The sequence below is a fragment of the Ylistrum balloti genome, unplaced genomic scaffold (assembly GCF_031769215.1).
Source record: "Ylistrum balloti isolate Yb309-2 unplaced genomic scaffold, AGI_CSIRO_Ybal_v1 Utg370264, whole genome shotgun sequence".
Taxonomy (NCBI): Eukaryota; Metazoa; Mollusca; class Bivalvia; order Pectinida; family Pectinidae; genus Ylistrum; species Ylistrum balloti.
The window spans coordinates 575,083-589,838 of NW_026782207.1; the positions used below are offsets into that span (position 1 = coordinate 575,083).

At 36.2% G+C, this 14,756-nt stretch overlaps 2 protein-coding genes across 2 annotated transcripts; one reads left to right on the plus strand and one right to left on the minus strand.

Annotated features, from left to right (window-relative positions):
• Positions 1-2,845: 2,845 nt before the first annotated feature.
• Positions 2,846-6,643, minus strand: LOC132552639 (uncharacterized). Its single transcript, XM_060216827.1, has 2 exons — positions 6,577-6,643; positions 2,846-4,516 (listed from the first exon to the last, which is right to left on the minus strand). Exon 2 carries the CDS (start codon positions 4,497-4,499, stop codon positions 2,853-2,855), a length of 1,647 nt encoding a protein of 548 aa, XP_060072810.1. The 5' UTR covers positions 4,500-4,516; positions 6,577-6,643; the 3' UTR covers positions 2,846-2,852.
• Positions 6,644-8,722: 2,079 nt separating this feature from the next.
• LOC132552633 (uncharacterized) lies at positions 8,723-14,647 on the plus strand. Its single transcript, XM_060216820.1, has 3 exons — positions 8,723-8,795; positions 10,729-10,836; positions 12,628-14,647. Exon 3 carries the CDS (start codon positions 12,667-12,669, stop codon positions 14,323-14,325), a length of 1,659 nt encoding a protein of 552 aa, XP_060072803.1. The 5' UTR covers positions 8,723-8,795; positions 10,729-10,836; positions 12,628-12,666; the 3' UTR covers positions 14,326-14,647.
• Positions 14,648-14,756: the final 109 nt, after the last annotated feature.

Genomic DNA, 14,756 nt, shown 5'->3' on the forward strand with positions numbered 1-14,756 from the left:
CTGTTAATGTTTGAGAAACGATACACTAATAATTTAGTTAAAAGATTTTTATCCGATGAAGGTCGCGTGATCAATGAATATTGAATATAGTGAGTATTGAAATCGAGTATTATTGTGTCAGATTCATTTTGAAATTTACATATATATATAAGTGTCAGTATAAATCCATTGTTAACAAAAACTCTGTACAGAAAAAAATAAATATGTAAACTTTCTGTTCTACTAAACAGTTTTGATTTGTATTCTTCTATCCACATGTTATTTATAAAATACAATATGTACGCCAGACTGGATGTCATTCCTGACAGGCTCAGTTTTGTAGGATTTCGTCTGGAAACTGCTTCAAAATGTTATCGATTGAAAGGTCACTATACGAACATTTCATATACACTGGTTACCAGAACACGACAAGATGTCTTTTTGTCTTTAATATTGTCGAGCTATCCGATGGAAGACCTTTTTAAACATCACTAAAGTGTTTGGCTGTATGAGCAACGCACTGTTTTATGATTCATCTGATTTTGGCACGTACATCCGACGGGAAAGTGTTTGTTTGATCTGGTACTGATATTAAACCGTATGATGTTTCCGTTTATCAAATATTCAACATGGCAAAACAGAACCATTTGATATGGTTATTGTATTTACTTGTTCTCATTTGAGATGGCGGGTGTCGTCGATGAAGAAGAAGACGTTTTCTCTTCCTGAACACCTTATTCTCCTTGTACTTGTTAGGAAGTCACCATGCAAATATTTCTTTTGTTAATATATTGCCAAAGTTTTAATAAATGCTCATCTATGACCAGAGCCTATCCGATATGACTACTGTACATCGTTACCGTCTTATGTATTTTGGTCTATAATCTGTTTAACATCTTGTCGTACTATTTTCGACTTAAGTGTACTGAGGATTATAGTAAAACCGAAAAAGTTTGTCGATACTCTACCATCTCGTACACTACGTAAGTTAATGCTTTAACGCTCCACACTGGTCATTTGTCTGATGAAGGTGACTGTGCAGTGATCGAAACATAACATTCTAATATTCTACTGGTTGTGTTAAAAGAACTGCTATGATATTGACATAACCAACCTGAAGATAACGTTCCGAAATAAGCATGCCGTACCTTCCTGTCTCTGGACACTGTTTAGAGCTGATGATTGAAGTCACCGTTTGATCTGTTTTTCGGGCCAAGGGTTGCGGATGTGCGGGAAATTCATGCGTAACATGTACATAAAAAGGTGGAGGATGGCAATTATTTATTATCGAATAAAATAAAAACATGTGATATAATTAAACAAGATTAAAATGGTACGTGTATACCATTGGTGTTATAAAAATGTTAGTAGGAAATACACTATAAAAATTAGAAATATTAAATTTAGCAGGTTTGAACATTATACATAGGTTACTTACAAGCTTGTATATAGTTCAGCATGTGTAAATAGTAGAAAATTGTCATGGTGCTTTATTTAAATTACACTGACATGGGGAATTATTAAAGACTATTTCCAAATTACAGAAATCATAAAAAAAATACAAATTATATAAAATAAAAATGCATTTTATAGTCTTGTTCATTAGCTGATTTTAATAAACCCAAGGAGTTAAACAAAACAGAATCATTGACTATGCAACACCAATATACTAATCAATAAGGTGACAAAATTCTATGTAAACAATTTTGAATATACAGCAGCATTAGGCTTCTTCGACTCTTTAAAAAGCACTAATGTTTCATGAACATTAGAGCTTTCAATTGTGAGTGGTAGGAACACAGATAATTTTTTTTTCTAAGTTAACCTCTTAAGTAATAACGAGATAATTAATTGGTAGGATATTGCATTTTATTTGGAGGACAATGTTGTTATTGGTGTTACAGTTTCATTTACTTTTTAAGTATAAACCAACGATCATTATTGATAGCAATACATCTCACAACCAAATAGAAAATGCATTTTTCTGAATTGATATTTAAATGGAAATTCAAAAGTGTTTGCAGAAATTTCATGCAATGTTTCACATATCCACCAATAATCAACACATCACTTCTTCATGTAAGCATTTGTACTCATACCAGCAATGTCAGTAAAAATTCATAAACAATGGCGAATTGTTATCTTCAATAATAAAAGCACAATTTTGAATAAAATGTCTGCAAAAAACATCAGGTTATCTTTTAATAGATTTCTTGCCAAACGAAAAGACATTTAAATATTCGCCTCGGAAAATTCTGTTTGCTAAATTGCCACAATGAACAATTTATATATATATATATATATATCAATTGTTTGTCGTGGCATTCCTTGCAATATTTTGGCGCATTACACTAACGTATTTAAGGTGTTTTATGGCGTCAGTAGATGATAACAAAATTACTAATGATAGATACCATAGGCATAGGATGAAGATATGTTCAAGAATTAAAGGAGAAAACGGTGTTTAAAGAGTTTAAAGGGATATGAAATCTGTTTCAACTTCTTATGCAATTCATGCAACACCTCACTTAGCACCTTTAAATAATGAATTTTCCACTTGTTTATGTCACAAACGTATATGCAACGGAATTTATGTTCATATTCATATAATCTGTATTCCAGTTTGATAGTGTTCCGTTATTCATTGTCAGATGCACTGTATATAAAGATGTTTTTTAAAGAATTATTTCACGCGAAACTGATTGATACAGTTTTGTAGACTATAGGTAACTACAACAAAAATAAACAATCAATCACAAACCAATACAAAACTTATTTCCGCATCTCAAAAAGAAAATGGTGAAAGAGTTTCAAACTCTCTCTCTGTATGAATAGAATTTCATGTTATTATATTTGAAATGCCATCCATCGCTCTACAAGTGTTTGTACCAGCCGCAGATGATATCAGGACAGCCTTCCCTCGTAGAACTCTCATGGTGATTAATGGGTGCCTTGTAGAATTTGCTAACTGCTGAATTCTGGAATCTCTCACCAAAGATATCACAGCTGTTTAGTGCCACGACACCATCGTTTGGCTTTTCGAGATTGGTGTACTCCTGTATGAGCTTTAAAGCTTCACTGAAAACGAGGTTCAGACCGATGCCCCACGGTGACGTTCCACACAATGCTCCTTTAACGTATTGACGGGCTTGGGACACAAGGTCTTCGTAAGTGATTCCTGTTTTGGACTTGTATGCGGGTGCCAGTGTTCTGTAAGCTGGCGACATTTTCCCATTCTTTAAGCAATACTTTGTGTGTCTTAATACATATGTAACTACGCGTGGGATTTTGAAGGAGTGTTTGGAATTTATATAACCAGCACAGAGGGCTTCGAGAGTGTCAACCACCTTGCTACCTTTCCAGGGTGCAGAGACAGCAAACCATTTGCTGGTGATCTTATCAAAGGTGCATGTCTTCCTGTAAAGCGCGGCCGCCACGATGTTGTTTCCCATGGAGTGGGAAAATATCATCTTGTTGGAAATTTTCCCTCCTGACTCTGAGCCAGTGGCAAACTTGCAAAACATCTGATGCAAAGCTGTTGAGTCCCAGCCATTGTCGACCGTGTTGAATTGAATAAATCTGTGTGATGAACACTGCGGAGTATCCTTTTCAATATGGCCCCAATAATCCATGCTTTTGAGAACATTGAATCCTGTCTTTGGTGTCTCTACACCTATCCCGTGTACGAACAAACAGTCTGGCTTGTTGCTTCTAGTCAGTAAATCTGATCGTATCAACGCCTCATAATGAAACGCTCCTGTGTTATTGACTGACTCCGAAATATTCGGTTGATGATCGTATTTGGGCATGTTGAGTGAATGTACTTGAGAGTATTTGACTTCACAACTGGGAGCAACCTGAGGCAGCTTGATGGAAGATCGTGATGGGGTCGACCACTCTTCCAATTTGGCAAGTTTGTTGCCATGCCTTATGTAAGTGATTTGAGAGTCAGTGAAACAGATCGAAACTGGTTTTCCTTCATACTGTACTTTCCATACATATTCAGGACAGTCCTCTTCCGTGCTATAAGACTGCACGGAATCCATCATGACACGCAAAATAGAAAACCATTGAAATATCTTCAAATCCCTTGCACATGTCCATGTTGTCTCGTTATCTAGTCGATAGGAAATCACTGCTCTTTGATCCATTATACTGACAGTTGTGAAAATATTTTCGTTTCCGGTCGTATCCTCGATTTCTTGTTGGTATCTCAAACTGTTCGGTTCGATTTCCCACTTGATCTTGATATCATCTGTACTGATGTATGCAGAGGAGTTTTCAGCAGAAACTTTGAACACAACACCATGCGAGCTCGGCAGAACGTTTTTTAAATGAACAACCTTCTCGTTGTCATAGTTACTTCTTTCCCAGCAGATGTAGCCTAATAACAGTCCAGCGACAAGAATTGACAGGACTACCAACGTTACAGAAATTATTAAAAAGACGTATAACTTCTGATCCCGACAATTTTTGTTTGGTTGTCTTAAAAGATATTCCGTTTCCATGCTCCTTGTCATCTCGAAGTATGACCATTCTGAAAATATAGATAACACATGCATAAATGAAATAAGACAGAACATTTTTTCTGATTATTTCCGACTGGGCAAGCCTTGTGTTTTACAACTTAGTAATCTTCTCCTTGGGTTGAAATCCTCTTATTTCATCCCAAAGAGGTGAAAGATTTTATAACGAGGTCTGATTGTTGTGAGACTCATATTTAAGGGTTTGCCTTTTGGCGGACATATTGCATTCTTTTTCAACATATTCCCCTTTAGTATTTATACATTTTGGCCCGCCCCCCATGCCACTTTTCAAGATGTTCTTTTCTTGACCGTTCAGAAAGTCGTCCACCGCATGTATAACGCCATTATCTGACCGAAAGTGGGTACCGGAAATGGCCTTTTTCAATTTTGGAAATGGATTAAAGTCTTATGGAACGAATTCAGGCGAATAAGGCGAATGTTCAATCAATTTAAATTTATGGCACGCCTGGTGTACTCCTGGTCAACTGTCAGAAGTCTAGGCACCCAAAGGGCTGAGAGCTTTCTCACTGTAAGATCTTCCGTAAGAACGGAATGTACTCTTTCCTGTGAAATCCCAACTGTACTATATATATGTCAGCTATAACAATACCATGGACTTTATTTACTATTTCTAGGGTTGCAACAGTGACATGCCTTCCAGGACGGGCATCACCCATAAGGCTCTGTCTTCCACGCCTAAATTCCGTCACCCACCTTTTCACTGTAGTATATGGAGGGACATCATTCTTAAGTGTTGCTACCATATCAGTATGGATATCCTAGGGTGCTAAACCTTTCTTATGCAAATATTGAATCACTGCTCTGCTTTGTCCATTTCGCAAAGGTCACTTGTCTTCTTTACTTTAGACTGCTATCCTTTCGATATAAACTGATCAATTAACACTAGTTAACCGACTTCAATAATCAGGAAAAAGTAGAGCTGAAAAGGGATATTCCTGCTTAACAATATATTGCTCACAACCTATCCACCATCATAATCTCATTTCCAAGGAAGATAACTATTCTACAAATTTACATATACAGAGGTCGTAATCTACTGTGACTACATATACAGAGGTCGTAATCTACTGTGACTACATATACAGAGGTCGTAATCTACTGTGACTACATATACAGAGGTCGTAATCTACTGTGACTACATATACAGAGGTCGTAATCTACTGTGACTACCTATACAGAGGTCGTAATCTACTGTGACTACATATACAGAGGTCGTAATCTACTGTGACTACCTATACTGAGGTCGTAATCTACTGTGAATACCTATACTGAGGTCGTAATCTACTGTGAATACCTATACTGAGGTCGTAATCTACTGTGAATACCTATACTGAGGTCGTAATCTACTGTGACTACCTATACTGAGGTCGTAATCTACTGTGACTACTGTGAATACTACATATATATAGGTCGTAATCTACTGTACTACATATACTGAGGTCGTAATCTACTGTGACTAACTATACTGAGGTCGTAATCCACTGTGACTACCTATACTGAGGTCGTAATCTACTGTGACTACCTATACTGAGGTCGTAATCTACTTTGACTACATATATATAGGTCGTAATCTACTGTGACTACATATACAGAGGTCGTAATCTACTGTGACTACATATACAGAGGTCGTAAACTACTGTGACTACATATACAGAGGTCGTAAACTACTGTGACTACATATACAGAGGTCGTAATCTACTGTGACTACATATACAGAGGTCGTAATCTACTGTGACTGTGACTACACATACAGAGGCCGTAATCTACTGTGACTACATATACAGAGGTCGTAAACTACTGTGACTACCTATACAGAGGTCGTAATCTTCTGTGACTACCTATACTAAACAAACATCGAGATATCATGTAAATACATGTAAAAATGTCGTAATCTGTTGTAACTACAAACACAAACGTCGTCGTCGTAATTTACAGTATATTTATTTGGCCGTCGTAATATCGATGACGATGTTTGCAGATATGCTTATTAATATCCATGAACAGGTTCAATGAAAAGAACAATAATGTGTTTGCCAGCATAAAAACTCACCACAATTTGCGGGCGTTACTGTTCTCCGTTGATTACTGTTTTCGCTCCTGTGTCATTTATACGTTAAACATTTCTGTGTCTGCTAGCACGATAACATCTTCTTAAATTATTGTTTTAAACTTTTAATTTAATGTTTCCTTGTTAACACGGAAGAAAAGTAAACGGAAATTCCAACGAAGTCACATGATTGAAATACTTCCCTGGTCATCTCCGCATCGCTATTAAAATCTGATAGGGTATGTTCATATATTAAACAAACCAGGAAATTGCTTGATGTGTTGAGTATCAATTGTGTGTACAATCCGATATCGTAATATATATATATATCTATAAATATATATTTACTAAACTATCAATATTGGTTTATTTGTGTAAATCGCTGAGGTATTAGTTTATTTTTCATTTATCTATTCCTTTATCTTTTGATTTATCTACTTGGCTTTTTGTCCGTTATTACGACCTTTCAACAGACTAGTGCGTGCCTTCGATATAAAAGAATGCGGAAGATTTGAAGTCTTTGGACCATTACAGGGCACGGTCTACATGTATAATGTAAGATTGTCTGATTGGTCAATCCACAAACACTAGCGACACTGTAATCGATTTAAAATACCTGTATGAGGAAAACAGTGTTAATGTGGTGTATTTCAACATGGAATTTCTAGATTAAACGCTAAGTATATGTCTAAATAAATAGTTACACAATTGTAACAATAGAATTAAAGAAACAATCAGGATTTAGTGACAGCGGAAAGGAGTATTTATTGTGTAATTCTGTGGCAGTACTTTTATCTCATTAGTGTCAATATAATGTCCTGAGGGACAATTCGTTTGAAATAAGCGTTCTTCGTCGTATCGAAAGTTCTCGAGAAAGTTGACAGAGTTATCTCTCCTGAACAGTAATCCGACTAGTACGATGTAGTACAGGAACTATTCTATACATGCTATCAAAATATCAGTTTATTTATCTTGATTCTTATAATTCAATTACAATAAGTTGTTTGAATTACTTGGAGAGTAACATGAAATTCTGTAGTCGGTTGTAACTTTGTTTAAGCCATTAAATAGGTCTGAAACCCAGTTTTTATACAAAAATTTCGTATATGTATTACTAATTGACAATAAATTACATTGTTGCGTTAAAAAAGAAGCCAGGAAGAAGTACAACGACGGCAGGAAATCAACATATTGATATCTCAGTAACATGAATCAAAACATCAAAAATGTGTCGTGCGAGAAGTTGACTATGCTAATCACTTTCGATAATGCCTTTAGTTAAATATAGCCATAAATTAAAATAAATTAAACTCAATTATAATGTGATGCTATACTGTTCATCAGTTCTCTCCCCTTTATTTACGCTGACTATGGAATTTAATTAAAACCCTTAATGGTGACATAGTAGGATTTTTTTTCTTATTGGGGTACGGACAACTTGTTTGTCTTAATCATCATGTTTAACACATTGTTACTAAAATGAAGAACTGACAAACAGCGATGGTTTGCAATATTATGACCATTTCATATATCAATGTTAATTCCAAAAATAGTCTTTTCTTCAAACCCAGAGGAATTGTGTCGTCTTCTAGCTGAACTTTTCATAATTTGATAGATACTAAATGTATGTATTTTGAATCGTTGAGTTAAGAGAGAACTGGGTTTATTTTATTTACTGGTACGAAAATTATTTACAGTTTACATTAATAGAAATACACGCGAATAGAAGATCTGTCGTTATTCTTTTGATGACGAAGGGGAAAGTTCTTTCTTATTTTTTTCCCTTGAAACACATATTAATGAAGTAACACAATCTTCAACTAATTTTGACATAACGTATATTATAGATCAATTGGGCTCTCTTATGAATTGAAATTTTAGTGTGGTTATCTGGTTTGGAGCGTGTGTTTACACTAGCTTGTCGGATTTAACACGCCTTAGTTACCCACGAGAGGCGCATGGTAAACACCACGGGACGCTTGAAAAACGTCAGGTGATAATTACACAACGGTATTTCATTTACGCCCTTAACACTACAAACGAGCGACCAGTGCGTGAAGAATAACGACTGATTATTTAGGTTTGCAACAGTATACTGTATCCGGTTTAGCGTATCGTACGACACACAAAATCCGTCCTATATTTGGGTCGAATTGGACGGTACGTACACATATATGTTAGATCCAACACCAGGCATGGGATCACTGATTTCAAATGTAGAGGTAAGTTTTGAATTTTATCGAATACTAGGTCTGCTGATTACATATAACTTAGAAATGTGTTAGTGTAACGTAAGTACGTGTGTACAACATCGCATGTGTACTTATAGACGGTGGGTGTGCTTGCATCAATACTACTGTAAAATAGATTTTGTGACTAATTTGTCGTAGGCATAATATTAATAGCAATATAATAAATCTGTCGTCTTAAATATGAAATTCAATAAACATGTTTATATTGATTAATATGGTCTAAGTAGACACGTACATATCCTTGACTTGTGAAAGCCACGTCCCCGTTTTCTATGTGCACCAGACCTATTTACACTTATGAATCACTCATGGTCACAAAGTCGTAAAATTCTCTCACGCTCACTTGCATAACATCCTTTCTAGCAAACCTTCGAGCAGTACTTTATTACAGGTAATGGTGTTTTTGACGAACATCAATCCAATAAGACAGGCACTTGCCATCTGACTGTTTGATCTGATCGGCTGAGCTTAGTAATTTCAAACATCCAAATCGATTTTCCCTTCGGCAAACATGTTTGTCAGGACATAGTATCGAAAAAAAAAAAATCTAAACACACGATTTTGTTTAAAATGCCCGAAGAAAGAACTATGTAAAAGGGGATTGGTTAATTCTTAGATTGAACTGTTACGTGTGTTCTTAATTTTGGAATTAGTCCTTTACTGTTACTCATGTCACTACATGTGTGATCTTTATTTTGATAGTAGATCTTCTATTCTTTTACTGTCACTTGTGTATTCTTTATTGATTATTCTATTATTCATTTGTACGTTTGTATTCAGCATTTGGATTTTCTTCTATTTTTGATTTTACAATCGAGAGCAAACTTATGTAATAAATTGACTTAGCAGCTTAATTTACACAAAATATTATCGTGTTTGTGGTTTAGATTTATTTCTATTTCAGATTTGTTTTATCAAAACAAATACAAATAAATAACAGTTGTTGGAAATTGCGTGTAGTGAGCATGAAACATATGAGCTTACGTATTGACCTTCCTATATCAAAGTCTTTATATTTCTAGAAATTATTATTATTATTTTTTTTTGTAATTAACAAACATAATTTGATTTTTTTCTCACACTTCGTCATCATCATCATCATCATCATCATCATCATCATCATCATCATCATCATCATCATCAACATCATCATCATCATTATGACTCACCTTTTCCATGGTACGCCATGGTCCTCAAGAGTTATTACGAACAAATGATTATGATAAATAATTACATGTAAGCATTGATCAAGAATTGTACATGTGATAGTTAGCTCACTGGTTACGAGTCACTTTTAGCTATTTAAGCTATTTCCTGGGCGTCTCTAAACCCAGAATGGAGTTTTTGAGGCAAATGTAGGGAAAAAGTTTATGTTTTTTTAAAGCCATAAATATACATCAACACACATCTATTTATAATCATTATATATTAAGGATAGATATTTAGACAATTTTGATGTAGATATCGTGGTGACATTTTTGAAAGTTTACAGTTTTAGACCTAACATCATCTTTTTTTTTAAAAACAAACTCACTTTTATTTCTTTGAGTTTAACTTTTTTTTGTTGTAATCTTCAAAGTAGCGTATCAGTCTGTGATTGATCTGTTTTTTTTGTATTTTTTTTTTTTTTTTTTTTGCGGGGGGGGGGGGGGTTCCTCAAACCCGCACTAGACCAGTAAAATATGTGAAAGCGATCGTAACCCACAAAGAATCGAGAAAGTTTTTTTTTCACATCAAAACCCACTTTAAAGGTGACTGGATTAAGTTTCTGAACGGCTGGCAAGTACACAAGTATATACACCCCACACCGGCTATTTCCAGATACATAATGACGAAGCATTTTCCAACGATTTCTGCCGTTGCGCATGTTAATCATTGATTATACTTGATTTTTATCTTGCAGGTTGATTTGAAATCTGAGATGTCTTCCATCACTACTAATCGGTTGAAACATATTCGACTTTTAGGACCAGAGATATGAGATGCATTTTCCAGCATCATTTAGTAAAAGGTGAGCGGAAACAGGCCCATAGGGTCACTTATATTTTAAATGGCAGGTGTTGCCTTATGTCGATCCAGCATCCTCCATGGGGATGGGGTACAGATTTCAAGGATTTGGAATTGGCGCCACCTCCCATTTGGCCTCCTCCAATGTCATTGACTTGGAATTCAAAGATTGGAAATCTCAGCTAATTAAAGCATGGTTAGAAAGAACGGGTGGTTAGTGAAAAAAGAATGAACAAGAACTGTCGCAACAAAACTAGCTCTCAAAAACATCTGTCCTGTCTCAACAACTTACAGCTGTGAAGTGATATAGATTATTTCTATGTTGTTAAATTCATATTTGAAAATATTCACAAACCATGGATTGTTTGACATTCTCTCTAGTAGTTAACGTAATCAGCGGTTTCGTTTAAATATGAGTTTATACATCATATTTAGTAAACTGTCTTTTTTTAAGGAGTAGGTGATATTCATTGTATATCGAACCTACATTTGTTTCTAAACCGAAATTGCCTAAATGCAGTGTATTATTTAATATTCTTTATCTTTTAGATCTTCTAAATCATTTACCACAACAGTAATCACATGATTGACCAATGTTATATTATTAACTTACGTGAATTGACATATTTGCCGAAACCACAATGTCTGACTCGCATCAATAATGATGCAATGAATAAATAATGGTTAAATAAATAACTCCACCCCCCTTCTCCCACGTGACACCACCCCTTATACCACGTGACACCTCCCTTCTCCCACGTGACACCACCCCCTCCTCCCACGTGACACCACCCCCTTCTCCCACGTGACACCAACCCTTTCTCCCACGTGACACCACCCCCTTCTCCCACTTGACACCACCCCCTTCTGCCACGTAACACCAACCCCCTTCTCCCACGTGACACTCCCTTCTCCCACGTGACACCACCTTCTCCCACGTGACACCACCCCCTTCTCCCACGTGACACCATCCCCCTCCTCCAACTGTCTACGTTTGCTCATTGCTTTACCCATTCCAAACACTTTTCTATCTTTTCCTGTCAGATGAAAGGCCAAAATGCTGCAATGCAGATGTAAAAATTCGTTTGTTAAATAAGTAAACAAAAAAAAAAACCCATCTAATCCAAGACTATTACACATGTAAAAGCTTCATGCAAATGTAACCTGGGCCCGTATTCATGAAACCGTTCTCATGCTCAAGCATGAATTTTGTGCTCAAGCCTTATATCTTGTTTAAGTTAAAAAATAATATATAAGGCTGATTTTGCCGAATGTTTAAAACAATTTTGAAAGGACTTCAAGTCAAAGCTATATTCAAGGTTTACATTTGTATTATTTTATATTATTCAGGTGAATTATAAAAAAAGTTTGCTAGAACACAAAATCTATGCTTGAGCATGAGAATGGTTTCGTGAATATGGGCCCTGGAGTCCGATGATTATCATTGAATTCACAATATTGTATTTAACTATGAATCAATTTACTGGTGTGATGGTGATTGGCTAACATGTTTACGAATATTTGTCAAGTTTTCACTGTATAAACTACCAGGAAGATTATTTTCAAACGTCCCTTCTTCCTACAAATCTAGCTTCCTTACTTTCGTTTTGTGTTGCATTTATACCAGAATTCTTCCCGTGTTTTATTTACTACACTTACGGCATAGGTGCATGTTCCTTGTGAGCCTACGTGCCTTATATAAGTATGTCTTTGTAGATGTCATCATGGAAAAGAAGATTATTTTGTCAACCATTGTTGTGTACTGTCTTTAACCCATGGTTTTGTTTTTTTCCAGGGTTTAGTGGAAATACGCAATATCGAAAAGGGGAACAAAATGGCAGATCAGGAAAGAACAAGTCTATTGAAAACGCAAACGAGACAACCTTCAAGTCTACCACACTGTAAAGTGGCATTGGCTGTCGTTTTGCTTGGAGTTGTCGTAATATTTATACTCGTCGGTGTCCATACTGCTGACTTAATGTCCGGTGCTGTCACATCCGGTACAGGCGCACTCTCTGCAAAAAGTCCAACTTTGCAGCACATTGACCCATTTTCACACTCATTCCAAGCCAAATTGAAGTTATTAAAGCAACCAGAAGCAGGAACAGAAAATACAAATACGTGGATTGATGTTCACTGGAACTCGGACACACACACCTTTACCTATCAAGAAACTCGAACAAGTAATTCCAGTTCATCTGTACATGTAGATCAAGTCATTACCAGATTCATATATGCCAAACATTCCGCAGTATTGGGTGTGATATACGGCAAGGAAGAACAATGGTTTTGTCAGAACGACATAGAGTCAGTCAAATGGCTCATGGTGATTGAAATCGTTCTTCAAAAACAAGCAATGTTGTACACTAATGGAACAGGTGTAAATAATCCCTCTTGTTCCGGAAACAAGTTATACACCACTGCTGCAGGTCAAACTATAGATTTGTGTATACACGGGTCACAATTGGTGTACATCGGCCATCAAGGAACACGTGCCATAGTAACAGAGTGGAAAACGGGTTCATCTAACATGATTATTTTACCTCAAAAGTTAGAAGAATGTAATGTCACTTTTCCGGATATATCACATTTAGAAGAAATGTCTGCTGCGACAGAAAATTTTATACCGAAATCCAGACCGTCATTATTAAACAGAAAACCAAAGAAACATTGTTTGTTTGTTCACGGAGCTGGTGAACACCCGCCAACAGATACTTATCTGGATAAGAAAACTTTGCCGAGTTACTGGGGACACATTGAACAGTACACTCCACAATGCCTTACACGCAGATTCATGTGGTACAACAGTATAGAACGTGGATGGGACGATATACAATCACATGAGATGTTTTGTGAGTTTGCCCTCGGTAATTCAACGAGACCGATTTCAAATACAGTAATCTATTCCCATTCCATGGGAAACCTGGTGGTGGCTGCGGCATTCCACAGACGCATTTGTAAATTTGACCACCGGACAAGTATTTGGTACTCTATACAAGCGCCCTGGAGAGGTAGCAAGGTTTCTGACGAACTTCAATATCTTTGCTCAAGGAAGGATTTAAAAACAAAAGTAACATACCTCGTATTAGAGGAGCTAAACTATTGTAAACCAAAAAGCGACCGTCCTTCACAGGCTTACGTTTCACTAAAAACTTCATACCAGTCTCCAACTGGTGTATCTTATAACGATCTTATACGAACGGCGCGGCGTCTTATATCTGGTGCTGTGTGCGGTACTAGCGCATTCGGAATGGATCTGTCTTTTTCCATGAGTGCACGCCTACATCTTGTGTCAGCTTTCACACAATTATCTCTTCCAAACGATGGTCTAGTGGCATTTGACAGCTGTGAGATAAAGGGCAATTTTGACATAAAACCAACCAGTCATTACTACAGAGGGCATTTCAATCACGCTGAAGGCACCTGTCGATTCGGCGAGAGTCATACTTTTATGAGACCCCAGCAACACCCTTGTTTATGGTATGATAAATGATGACCTCTTCCTCTCGAGGATGTGAAAACTCAACATTCCGTTACTCCATTGGACTTCCTAAGATCTACTTGTTTCCTTTCTGAACTGCCCGCTGCTTCTATATATGAAAAAAATATATATGTTGTGCCCGGTCTAATATGAATGTGATTCCTGAGTTTTGATATTTATTTACTGTATAGTTGTTATAATGCATAATTATATTATTTATTGCAGATGAAGCCAAGATTTATGGCATTGTGAGATGAAAATGTTTTTGATATATTTTGTAGACGGAAATCTCCTTCTAGAAACTTATTTATTTGATAAACTTTGTGAAGAGAAACATCGAGTTATGTTGTTTTTGTGTTTGCTTTTTCGTTTGTTGTAGTTCTAACTTCTCAAAATTGATTATCTTGTATGATATCATTCTGTTGAAATCAACCCAATTAATG

What these genes read in the sequence shown, in the direction of transcription:
- LOC132552639 (XM_060216827.1), bottom strand. Translation starts at nt 4,499, where the DNA reads ATGACAAGGAGCATGGAAACGGAATATCTTTTAAGACAACCAAACAAA.
- LOC132552633 (XM_060216820.1), top strand. Translation starts at nt 12,667, where the DNA reads ATGGCAGATCAGGAAAGAACAAGTCTATTGAAAACGCAAACGAGACAA.